The 14045-nt window shown below is 36.2% G+C and overlaps 1 protein-coding gene across 2 annotated transcripts in view; it reads right to left on the reverse strand.

Annotated features, from left to right (window-relative positions):
- Window positions 1–14045, reverse strand: part of TRPC4 (transient receptor potential cation channel subfamily C member 4) — a 238528-nt gene that overhangs the window by 57525 nt on the left and 166958 nt on the right. For both annotated transcript variants that reach the window (XM_017854166.1, XM_017854165.1), the window contains one exon: window positions 1566–1902. In XM_017854166.1, the coding sequence (XP_017709655.1) occupies window positions 1566–1902 (337 nt within the window). The remainder of the gene's footprint in view (window positions 1–1565; window positions 1903–14045) is intronic.

Consider the following 14045-nt stretch of genomic DNA (forward strand, 5'->3'; position numbering starts at 1 on the left):
TGGCCACCATGCCCAGCTAATTTTCATATTTTTAGTAGAGATGGGTACTACCCGAACTTCTGATCTCAAGCGATCCACCCACTTTGGCCTCCCAAAGTGCTGAGATTACAGGCATGAGCCACTGTGTCCTGCCCGGTCTGACCCTTTTTTCTAATTTAAACAAGATCACACTTTATGCACTTTAGATTAATGAGAAGCTACTCTATTTTAAAGTTCACCTGAGGATTTTGTCAGTTATATATGTAAAACATCAAATCTTGTCCCTATTAATTTTTCTTATTGGCAATACTTAAAGTATGGTTTTACAATTTTAAAACTGAAAACATATCTATCTCAAATAGGCTGTCTTTTTTTTTTCTGCCTCAATGTCATTTTAGTCTCTTCAGCAGTGTTCAGAGTAACCCAAACTGAATTCTGAGATTTTGAATCATGAAATTTGTCACATATTTTCTAATAGACAAATGATGAGGTGAATATGATAGCAGAGAGGTTTAAAATGATGAGCTAAATTGAGAAAATGTGATTTCTCAGCAAACCATAGTAAAGAGAAAAGCATAATTAAAACGTACATTTTAACCATGGCTATAATAACGAGGAGAAAGGAAAACAAGGTTTTCACTAGCTACTTTCTTTTCTTTTCTTTTTTTTCTTTTTTATTTTTTTGAGATGGAGTCTCGCTCTGTCGCCCAGGCTGGAGTGCAGTGGCGCGATCTCGGCTCACTGCAAGCTCCGCCTCTCGGGTTCACGCCATTCTCCTGCCTCAGCCTCCCGAGTAGCTGGGACTACAGGCGCCCGCCACCACGGCCGGCTAATTTCTTTTTGTATTTTTAGCAGAGACGGAGTATCACCGTGTTAGCCAGGCTCGGAGTAGCACTGTGTTAGCCAGGATGGCTACGATCTTCTGACCTAGTGATCCGCCCGCCTCGGCCTCCCAAAGTGCTGGGATTACAGGCGTGAGCCACCGCGCCCGGCCGGAAAACAAGGTTTTCGCTAGCTACTTTAAGGTGTTCTACCTTACAGTGGTTTGCTTCAGACCCAACACAACTTTCTATGACAAGAACAAAAAGCGAGTGGCCAATGTCCTGCTGTTTAATTTCCTATTATTTTAAATTAATATAGATTTCAAAGATAAATTGGAACGGATTTTTTAAAAATGGTTTCAGTTACTTTATGTAGAGAATCACTAATTCTTCAGAGTAATCTGTGTGTACTTTTAGAAGACTTATCTATGAGGAATATTAGAATGATTATTTACATATAGCCAATGAGATATGTTGAGAAGTTTTAATAAACAAACTCATAGACAGTCAGTCATGGAATATGAAGTCATTAAAATCTGTAATTCGAAAACTTAAGGTTACATTTCTTAAACTGCTTTTGTAAGCAGATCCACTGCAGCTTGTAAAATAGTTGTTTGGCTTTGGGGGTTAGGTTCTTGGAGCTACAATAGTCAGAACCTGTTCTAAACATTCCTAGGTTCCCAAACGTTAATGAATATTTTCTCAGCAACAAAATTCCATGGCAGCAACATGTTTTTATTATATTTTCTATAGTAACACATTTACCCAGGACCCATGGTAATATCATCCACTCGACGATGGTTGGTGGTGGACCTTGCCTGTTCAAGTCTGACCTGTCGATGTGCTGAGAGGCAAGCAGCAGCAGGAACAAAAAAGTCAAATAGGAGGCTGTGTGGCAGATAAACTTGATAAATGGCTTCCTGATGAACAGTCCGAGTGGGCTTTTGGGAGCTATCAGGTAGCACACAGAGAAGACAGGAAAAAGAAGTCCTATGATGAAACATGTCACCATCTTCACTGCCCAGTGTCTTCTCCTCCAGCCTGGAAATTCGTCATACCAGCGAGATGCCAGCAGCTGTTGACAATTGGGCTGGGCAACAAACTAAACAGAAGGGAAAGGAAAAGGAAAAATAAGTCACAGTTACATGGAGTGGCCTCAGTTCATCAATAAGAACACAACTGGGATATTTAAAGACAGAAATGCTGTTTCACATAATTTTACATTTAAACAATCAAAAGGCCTTAAGTCATTCTGTGAATAAAGCCAATGTATTGAATATTTATTCTACCCAAGCAAGGCACAGTATGACATGTTTAGTGAGACACAACTGAAGTCAAAATACTATGGCTGCACTTGAAGCAAAAATAGAACTGGGGAATAGGAATATGCAAAAGATACACTGATAAATGAACAAAGCAGTTTACAAAGATACACATCTATATACACATATATAAGAATATATAAATGTGGCTCTTTTTTGATATAGTTATTTCTTGGTTGCAACACTATACTTAATTTTTATTTTTATATTGTGTGTACTTTTAACAGTTTTCTGTAATAGATATTTATTACTTTAATCATCAGGAAAAGCAAACTTTATGAGGTACAAGCTAAATATACTTTTAATTGGGTTGAGGCAATATGAAAAACAGATGAAAGAAGATAATATTCACCAGAATGTTAATCATCATAGCTTAATTCAGTATAAACAATGCAAACACCTTCCTAAGTATACCTAATTACCTTATACAAAACATTTCACAGACATGACTCATTCTATCCTGACAACATTTTAGAGATGTAGCATGGACACTACTTACTGTATGTTAAGGAGGTTACATATCTATCAAATTACGAGATGTTTGAATATCTGGTCCAGGATTTTTTTCCTCAATATTTCTTTTTTTCTTCAGTATTTCTCAGATTCTATTTCTGAAACTTTCTCATTGGGATTGTCAGTTAAGCAATATATGAATTAAGAGAAAATTGTATCTTTCAGATGGAACAGTCCAAGAATGCTTCCACCTGGACATACTTGTGTAAGTAGAAAAAGAAGATGAAGGCAATCCATGGCAAGATACCATGGGAGAACAAGAGCATAACCTAGTGAGAAAGTGTATAGTGGGATTAAGCAATGCCCTATGGACAGGTCTGATTGAAGGAGAGGTGTAAGTTCCTTGTAAGAGACTTGGAAAAGTTCTGTTGGCATAATAAAACAGGCTTACTCTAAAAACAAACTTAGTGCTTGTTCCTTTTACAGGTCTCTCCACCCAACTCCACATTTCCCATCTTTCTTCTTTAGTCTAAGCCATATGGCTGTCCTTTAGGCAAGACTTTTTCCTTTCTCTTTTCTAATGGTAAGCAAGCAAGCAGTCTCTGGATATGCAGAAAGGATGCTTTGTTTGGGGATGAAGAAAGAGATGAGGTGACATTCAAAGAGTAATCCAATAGTTGAGGTGTTCAACCATTTCGATTAGATGAATAATGGTTTTTCATGCAACTGTTTCTCTTCATCTTGTCTTGCATATCTACTTATCAATGTATATAGTGGGCAAATAAATATGCAAACAACTGAATTAGGTTTATAATAATGGATTCAGTAAATACAGATAAAACTAGATAAAGTAGTATAGTTTTAAGGCTGGGATAGGGAGGACTCTCCTCATTATCTTGCATGGTGCTTATTTACGGAAATTTCAAGCTCCATAAACAGTCAAGCTAAATTTTATTCCAGACAAAGCCAGGTATTTGAAAGTCAAAATAGAGTTTTTGCTTATATAACTGTAGAGTACTGACAAACAGTGGTTTAGATCGTTAACAAGCACTGTTCTCTTTAAGAGTTTTATTTTTCCCCCCACATAATCCTTTCCATCAGCATTTGATAAAGAAATCATAGTCTACCATCTTCTTTTTTTTTTATTCCCCATGGAATAAAATATTTTTAGTAGTATTAAACTTTAGGACAACTGAAATGTCTTGATAAAAGAGAGTTAAGAAAGCCTATGGGAAATGCAAGATATAACAAGAAGTTGCCATCATCTTATCAGTATTCACACATTGACAAAACACTATAAGGGACTAAGTACTAAGTAACTCATTCCGTGCATGCAGAAAGAGTAAGAGAAAGGTGTGTACTTTGTTCACTACAGTCTAAGTGAGGTCTTGGATTCAAACTCTGCCCTTTCTGGTCAAAATCTCACTACAGCATGGGGCACCTGAGGACAATCAAACAGAGAACTTTCTTAGGATAATTTAAGATTTGTTTGAATTAATATTTCTGCTGTGAATACATACATATATACCCCTTAAAATTACCTAAAAGAAGCAGAGTTTAATCCTCATAGAACACCTGCCATTGCAAAGTGCTAGGATAGCCATGATTTTGTATTTATGTTTCATTCTTAAAAGTGCTTTTTCTTTCTTTAGTTATTGAAAGTATATACAGTGCTTAGTAAATGAACAGTATATGTAATTTTACATTAAACACAGACACAGGGAGGTTGTTGCAGAAGTAAAAAATATGGTAGAGGAATAAGAAGAGCAGGAGTGAGTGTACATAACACACAAGGTTCCCCAAATGTGGATGTTATTTGGCTATGTATTTGATCTAATCATAGGATTGAAATAAACCAAAAAGTATTCTGCGAATCATTGTAAATCCACATATTCTCGTGGTAATTTCACGTCACCTTTCAACCAAACATGTTCTTTACTTGTCTATACCAGCATTCTCTAAATTGTATCCCAGTAATTAATAGATTTTCCATGCAAAAATGGGTTCGGTGGTTAAATCAGTTATCAAATTAAGGATTGAAATAATTACAATTTTATATTACAGGATTTTTCAGTCTTCAATTGCTAACATAGATTAAATCACTTCAATTATCTCTTGCCCCTCTTTCCCTTCCTCCCTCCCTCCCTGTCTTCCTTCTTCCCTTCTTTCATTCCTTCCTTCTTCCCACCCTCCCTCCCTTCCTTCCTCTCCCTGTGTCTTTTTCTTTGTCTGCCTCCCTCTCTTTTTACCTGGATTACTTGGAGTAATGCTTAGCTTTACTTCAACTCCCTCTGAAGGACACCCTCAGAGAGGGGCCACCTGATTCTTTGACAGTGGCCACCAGTCCATTCCAGCAATGCCCTCTCCAGGTGGACCATCACATTGCCTACAGTGTGCTGGGAGCCTACAGCCCCCACCTCCTACGCCATCTTTCTACTGCACCATGAGTCATAAGAGGAGCTACCATCTTCCGCACCATTCCAGGATTGGGAGAAGTGAGGTTTGTTTTTAGACACAATTCATTACAGCCCTTCTTTCTCTAGAGTTGTTGGCCAATTCCAGCACAACTCCTGCCATCCCATTAAAATTCATATTAAAACACTAAAACTTTCAAATTCACATTTGTGCTATGCACTTATAAAGTACGCTGTGAAAACAATTTTAAAGACTTGCCATCTCTTTCAATAACCTTTAAAAAGTTTGAAAAGTCTGATCTCATAATTATTTATAGAATCAATGAGTCATGGGATTCCAAATATTGAAGACACTGTGAAAACCATTGAATCTAATCTCATTTTTACAAATAGAATAAGAGAGATCCAGTATCAATGATTTAAAATTAACTACTAGAAATATGAAAGCTCCAAACCATAACAGCAACAAAGGAGAACAAAAAGGATAAATCTGGAAAGTATATAAAAGCAAAACAAAACCAAATAAACAAGAAACTTCACTACATTGTATTAGTCAGTTTTCATACCACTGATAAAGACATACCTGAAACAGGGCAATTTACAGAAGAGGTTTAATGGATGCACAGTCCCATGTGGCTGGGGAGGCCTCACAATCGTGGTGGTAGTTAAGAGGCATGTCTCACATGATGGCAGACAAAAGAAGAGAGCTCGTGCAGGGAAACTCCCCTTTTTAAAACCATCAGATCTCATGAGACTTATTCACTATCATGAGAACAGCATGGGAAAGACCTGACCCCATGATTCAATTATCTCTCACTGGGTCCCTCCCACAACATGTGGGAATTATGGGAGCTACAATTCAAGATGAGATTTGGGTGGGGACACAGCCAAACCATATCCAGTATCTAGAAAAGTGAACTAAAATATTGTGTATGGACAAAGTAAGCAGAAAATAATTTAAAATATATAAAACAGATAAATCAAATAATGAAAGTAACTATGGATCAGATTTACTTAGTATTTGTTCTTTCTTCATCTTTTCAGTTTTTCAATGTATTTTCTAGTTTAAAAGTTGTACACAAAGTTCAGACTGTAGTCATTCTCTATAGGAAGAAAATCCAAATTCTGGGAACAACCATCCTGGTTACTTTATCTATCTTGACTGCATCAGAGAGTCACAAGGAAGTCTCAACTGACTGCCGGGTGATTATAAAGAGAGTTGAAACTTTGGATTAGCTGTATCATAGTGATTTACATAAGGGCAATCTGATTCCTCTGCTCTAAAAGGACCACAAATTCATATAAACACCAGTGTGCTCTGGGTATTACTGTATATTCTTTAGCAATTCAAAAATAATCTGCATGGGGGAGGAGTTATTTCCTCTGCCAGAATGCTTTTCAAAAACTCATTTTATAATGCTGATAGCAGGGTCTAAGGATTATTTACAGGCAGAAGACCTTCGGGGAATTAATTTTTTCCATAGCTGAAAAATATATATTTTTAATCTTTTACTTCATCCCCTATATCCCTCATGGCCTCCAATGACTTTTAAATGTCTCTGTCTCTCCCTGCTTCCTGGTGATACCTCTGGTCATGTTCTTCATTAAACAATTCTTCTAGTCCCTCTGAGCATAGTCATACCACATGATTAATTGGACCCACCTGTTTCATTAATCAAAGCATTATTTTCATCTGCCTTTGCAGGACAGGTGAAACACTAGTAAAGCCAATAGCATTCAGCATCATATGTGAGTCAGAGAGTGGCTAGATAAGTGAGGGGAGTGCCATGATATGTAAGAACCACATAAATCTGTATTCTGGGAACTCAAAATACATTGGGACTAATTATGTAACTGGATAACTTCATACAGAGCATTATATAACTTGTTTAAAAAGAGGTATAGGGTATATAAGAGTATGTCTGACATGAAATAAACTGAAAATTTAAGAAAGGAGGTGGAATTGGTTAGTTAAGCCTGAAATAACAGATAGATTTCAACAGTGACAGCTTCGTAAGTGAATGTGTTTTATGTTAGATTAAAAGAATTTCATGTTAAAAACATGGGGATAGAGATAAGTATATTCAGATGAGAAATGTCTTGTGCTAGAAGGTTGTAACCAATTGTAGATATGCTAGAGATGAAATGTAAAGGCAAACTGTGACAATATTTTGGGGTATGGATGAAAATGTTTGTTGAGGACATGCTTGAGTCTAAATTGTTGCAACTCAATTTGTGGGCTGAGGCCAGTAAGATTGAAATCAACAGGAAGGCTGTTAGAGATGGAGAATATCAGGTCCCACTTCAAATCTGCTGAATACAAATCTGCATAGCATGATTCCTATGAATGTTAAAACTTGGTAAACACTGGTTTAAAAGATTTGATGTCTAACGAAATTACCTATAGCTCCATTGTATCTGATAAATATTCAAAGAGTAGTTTCAATTCAGCATAAATATATATTCTAATGTCTACAAAGTAAGCAGTATACAGCTGACCCCGAAACCCTGGGAATGTCTGTGTGTGTATATGTGTATGTATGTGAGCGTGCACGAGTTCTTGAGTGATAGGAATGAGCCATACAGTGGTGGTTCTCAAAATTGAGCAAGCAGCAGGATCACCTGGAGGCTGATAAAACACATGAGCCCCACCCCAGTGTCTGATTGATTCAGTAGGTACAAGGTGAGGCCCTAAACTCTGCATTTTGCCCAGTTCTCTAGGTGACTCCAAGGACTTTTTTTTTTTTTTTTTTTTGAGACGGAGCTCCGCCTCCCGGGCTCAGGTCATTCTCCTGCCTCAGCCTCTGGAGGTTGCTGGGACTAAAGGCGCCGGCCACCACGCCGGGTTAATTTTTTGTATTTTTAGTAGAGACGAGGTTTCACTGTGTGAGCCAGGATGGTCTCGATCTCCTGACCTCGTGATCCGCCTGCCTCGGCCTCCCAAAGTGCTGGGAGGACTAACTTTTAATAACCACTGCCTTACAGAAAGACCTTTGAATAATGTGGGATAGTCTTCTAGTTTTTCTAATGTTCACTATTTTCCTGGTTTTTGCTTTCCTCATTTAAAGTCAACCTTCTTATTAAGGTTATCAACAAGCAAATTTAGCTCTGCAAAGATGCCTTTAAAGGGAATTGCATAGAAGTCACACATCAAGCAGATGTTCTATGGTGTAGTTTAGTATAATATCTAATTACAGGAATAAACACAAAAATATCAACAATAATCCCCACCAAATCACTGAACTCTTGTGCAAGTGGAAAAGCTGAACACAGTGTAATCGCAAGCAAAGGATGATAGCTGACTAATTCACCATTAAGCATGGATACCAATAGGGGACTTAAACCAGTGTTAGACAGACTGGGCTTCAGTGGGCATGAGAAACATGAGTAGGCGATAAAGATCCTGGATAAAAAAGGAAGAAAATACCTACACCTAGTTTCTCACAGATATTTACCCTATGCACCACCATATGCCTTCATCATGACTCCAAAGTGATATGGCAAATCTACTGTACTTTGTATAATGTATTTGGATATTGTAGGGATTAAGAGCACATAAGCCTTAGAAAAATCCCATTGGGATTTGCACCTTGGATTGCTGCTTCCTGATTGTATGAGTATTAATAAATTATTAAATTATTATTGTGTCTTTTCCCCAACTTGTAAAATGGGGATAGTGGAAACACTTATCTCACAGGGTTATTGAAAAATTAAATGAATTAATATATGAAAGGTATGAGTTCCTAGGTCATAGTATATGTTCAATAAATACTAAGTATCACCATTATTGTATATAAACACATGTTTACACACACAAAGATATATGTATATACACATATGTCCATATACATATACAATAACTTATAGACATATATACCCAAGTGTATAATGTGTGTTCACTTTCAGCATAATAATAATTAAAAGATTTATGCAAGGAAATTACAATCACAAGATAATAATAACTGAAGCATAAGGGAACATCAATAAGATAACTAGTTGCCCAATTAAGTTTTTTCAGCCTTGTTAAAAGGCAAAAAATCAATAAAGCTTTAATCAAATCTGAGATACGTTGGCTAAAATGCTTGAGAATAATGAAGAAGACTAATTGATAAACTACAGATTCTATTTTCTGCAGACTCTCTTGGCCAACAAGTGCCCTGGCTCTATCAAGTTCAAAAATTTCCTATCCAGTCATAAAATCACCTAAGCATTTTCTTAAATATACGTGTTAAATTCAGATTTGCAGATCAGGATTCAAGGAAGAGCTAAATGCATATTACAGGGGCACCACATTTGATGTCACATAACCAGAAGGGAAGACGATAACTAAATTTCATGTGATGATGGTGTTGGTGAGGCAGAAGCTGATTCAACTTCTGAAACCATTCCTGAGTCTACATTCAAAATTGGTTTGGCAATTGATCTGAGACGATGAGTGAGCAATAATGGAAAGTTGAAAATGAGAAAGGTAAAGGAAATAAAGCATATGTGTGTGGGTGATAAACCCAACATTGAACTTAGCAAACAAAACAGCAAGCAACCAAAACCCAATTTAGGTGGTAGGAAGGTCGAGTCAATAAATAATGTTTGTTCTTTGAAAATTATAAAGGGTAACAGTTGGTACAAAGTCTACCTCTACTCACCAATACCCTTCTCAGAGCACATATACATTATTCCAAACTATTATGGAAAATAGATGAAAAAATGCTAGTTATTTCTAGGTAGTTACCTAGATGCATTCTTAAAACTTGAATAGAGGTGTGGAGGCAGAAAATTATACTGTATTGAAGAAACAACCATTTGACTTTTGAATCATGTAGGTAATAGATGAAAATGGTGGATGGAAAGCAGTGAGGAAGTCTCAGATCATGGCCTTACATGAATGGGCTGGTTCTCCAGTCTCTAATGAGCCACTGACATTTTCCACATAGTGGAGTGGCATGTTCAGAACTTGTGTTTCACTTTTAATCAAAGTCTCCCGGAGAGACTCTTACTGAAGAATGAACACTGAAAAATGCCAGAGATTTAGGTCCCAAAACTGAAGGAACTGTGCCTTTTCACTTTGGACATCTTCTTGGATCTCTTTGATCTGAGCCTCCTGACCTTTACTGACTAGGGGAGGAGGAAAAGTTAACAGTCCTCATGTCTTCAAGCTTCAATGCTAGCATTCTTTCTGTCCTAAAATAAAGATTGTATTTCTTGCCCTACTATCTTCCAGTAGGGCAAGAATTCAGAAAGGAAAAAAGAGACAGAATGGGAATGAATACTAGTTGTTCTTATGAAATAAAATGGTATAAACATTCTGCTTTTCCCTTCTCTATTCCTTTTAACATAATATCAAGATCTATTGTTTTAGAGAAAATTAAATTGTTCAAGGCCTTATAAAATAGGAAACTCATTTCATACCTTCTTTCCAGAATCAAAAGTTGATATCACAGAATGGAGTTTTTCTCTACCCATCTAATTTATACATATAAATAATATATGTGAAGGGTTATATTTGTTTCCAATGTGTTAGGTCCTGTAAGCAGAATTTTAAAACTGTAGCCTTAGGGTCAAGAATAAATTCACTTCCTTTTATGCTCTCCAAACTCTTTTCTGTCTCCCTGACAAAAGCTCTGCAGACTATCTTGGCTGACAAATTTTCTGGGCTTAAAAAAGATCATAATAATACTCAGTTTTTAAATGATCTGTTAGTTGAGGTTGGAATTAAATTAGTCTATAATATACAGAGAAAAAGTTATGTATTTTGGAAACAGCAGAGTCCACACAGTCACCCACCTCTCAGGTTGTGCTATCTGCTCCAACTTGTATGGCAACAGAAGGGGCAACTGCACAGAAACGACACATGAAAGAGCCCCCAAAAAGAGAAAATGGCCAAAAAGAGTAATATTTCCCTATAATTCTGTCAGTCTTTGATATCATTTTCACAAAGCAGACAGGAATATGGAGTAAAGTATTTGTCAAATGGAAATTATCCTTTGGCATCATTTTATTTTTTATTCTTTATTGGCTCATCTAATTGTCACTGATTCCTGCTGATCAAACATCTGGGCTGTTCCTCCCTGGCTGCACCATCTCTCCAGCTCCTCTGCCATCTCTCTCATCTAGGTGTTTTATTTTTTACAAGGGTTATTGAATAATGAGCTTCTCTCTCTCATTCTGTTTTTAAACAGCCTAAGTTATGTTCCTAAAAATGAGGCATGTATCATTTCCTCTCCCTCATCATTGTCATTTCCAGCATTTCCACTTGCCACACGTGCAAGCGTTGCTTGTTCCCATCCTGGTCTCTGTGGTCTTCATGCTAGTTTCCTGAGAAAATGCACATCCCAATAAGTAAGGACAAATCATGAGGCAGGGTGAAGGATGACTTGAAAATAAGGAACAAACTACTGTACACGAGCATATTAGTCACTGAAAACTTAGACCTATAACCATCAATAGTTCAAAGGAACTCAACCTGCAACCTAAAGAATCTGCATATGAATAAGGACTTCACTGATTATTTTCTGACCAAAGGTACTGCTATTATTGTGGATATTGAAATGTTTTATATATAAACTGTATCTCTATATGCTATAGAGATTTTATTAAAATTTATTTGCTCATTGTGTTAGTTCCTAAGAGCTGCCGTAACAAAGTACCATAAATTAGGTGGCTTAAAGCAACATGATTTTTTTTTTCTCACAGTTCTGAAAATGTGAATTCTAAAACCAGAGTGTTGGCAGTGCCATGCTTTCTCTGAGACTCTGGGTAGAATCTTTCCTGGACTTTAGCAACCTTCTGGTAAGTGACTGTGAATTCAAGTCATTCCTTGACTTGATGGCTATGTCATTCCAATCTCTGCCTCTGCCGTCACATGGCATTCTCCCTGTGTGCCTCATTTCACATCATCATCTCTCTTTTTATAAGATAACCAGTCATATTGGAGTAAGAGTCTGTCCCACTCCAGAATGACCTCATCTTCAGTAATTTCTTGTGCAATGATCTATTTCCAAATAAAGTCACGTTCTGAGACAGGCACTTGGGGTTTAGACATTAGCGTATCTTTTTGCCAGATACAATTTAAACCATAAAGTCGACAGTTACTCATTTTCTAGTAGTTGTCTAGTATATAGTTTTTGACTCTATAGTTTACATTAAAATTGGTATTTCAAATGCTCCAAATGTATTTCAAGATCATAAATAATTTTAAAACCTAGATAACATTGTTTATAACACTGTTTTATTAAATATGATTGTTAGCCCAAATTAACATTCTGGAAAAATTGAAGAAATATCACCGTGGTAAATTGTGGCCTTAGATCCCTGTCTTCCAAACTATTCAGTTTTCCTCTGTCTCTTATACCATATTTTTAAATTTTTCTTTTTTTGTCACAAGGATTGATAATAAATTGCAATAAATAAAAGAAACAAGGAAGAGAAAAGTATCAATCACGTTATGAAATGAGGGGACCCTACACATAGGCAGTCAGCTGTACACATAATGCAATTTTGAAGGTCTGAAAAGGTCATATATCTAAAATCATCTCCTATATCAGTCCTCTGTTACAATTAAATCTTCCTAAGAGCTTTCTGAAGACTTGCATATTTTAACTGGAATAAAACATTACATTGCTTAGACAAAAAAGGAATTAAGCAACTAGTACATAATTGTCATCTAGTGAAGACAGGGCTTTTATGCAATGGGATGAAAAAATTTGAAGGCTGGAATAAAGAAGGGTCATAAGGCTTTAATGTAGTCCAGTACTGCACCCTTAGTAAAGAATTCCAGGGATGTAGGAGAAAATATATGTATAAGAATTATCTGAGAGCAAACATGTAAAAGGTGGTAGTTGTATGTACTAGGACTCTCCAATAGAAGAAAAACTTTTAGTATAGTTGCGCTTGGTTTCATCACATTCCTAAGGTTGAATTATTCACATAGCTCTTCTTTTGGAAAATTGCCGCTTGAAAGTCATACAGATACATAAAATTCAATAAGTTCACAATTTAATTAACATTTTGGACCATAACACGGTTTACCCATCTGTGTTCATTGTATTGTTCATTGTATTGATAAGTAGATGAAAGATGAACTCTTCTCCATCCACTCATCCACTCATAGAATAAGTTAAGATTTAGAGAGTTTAGTTAAGATTTAGAGAGTTTCTACCATCCAAAAAACCTGTATTTTGTAACTCAGCTTCTCCCCGACCAAGTATAATTAACCAAATATAATAATGAGGAAACAAAAAACTCAAATAAAAAATGGGGACCAAAATTTGAAGAGACAGCATCAAAAGATATATAGATGGCAAATAAGCCATAAAAACATGATCAACATCTGTTGCACATTAGGGAAATGCAAATCAAAGTCACAATGAGGTATCACTGCATACCTATTAGAATGGCTAACATTTTTAAAAAATCTAACCAAAACATGGTGATACATATTTGCAGACACTTAAACTCTCATACATTGAACAACAAAATATAAATAGCCTTTTTAAAAAAGTTTGCATTTTGGTTTGGTTTGTTTTTACATTAAATATACATCTACCAATGATACAGCCATTCTTATTCTAGGCATCTATCCAAAAGAAAATAGAAACTGAAAAGAAAATAGAAAATAAAAATTTATGTACATAAAAATATTTGACTACAAATATCATAGTAGCTTTTTTGTAATAACCTCAAACTGGAACAAGCCAAATGTCCACCAACCCAGGAATGGATAAGCAAAATATGGTATATTCATATAATGGAAGATTAGTCAGCAATGAAAAGGAATGAACTGTTGTATTGATATACACACATGGTTGAATATTTTTTAAATTATGCAGAACGAAAGAAGCCAAGGGAAAAAAAGAACACATACTGTATAATCTCATTTGTATAAACTCTAGAAAATGAAAACTAATCTAGTGACGGGCAGCAGATCAACAGTTGCCTACGGGGGAATGGGGAGGGTGCCAGGAAGAATTATAAAAGAGCGGAAGTGACCTGTGATGGTGATGGATGTGTTCTCTATCTTAATTTGGTTATGTTTTCACAGGTGTATACATTTTACAAAA

The sequence above is a fragment of the Rhinopithecus bieti genome, unplaced genomic scaffold (genome assembly GCF_001698545.2).
Source record: "Rhinopithecus bieti isolate Rb0 unplaced genomic scaffold, ASM169854v2 scaffold_35538, whole genome shotgun sequence".
Lineage (NCBI taxonomy): Eukaryota > Metazoa > Chordata > Mammalia > Primates > Cercopithecidae > Rhinopithecus > Rhinopithecus bieti.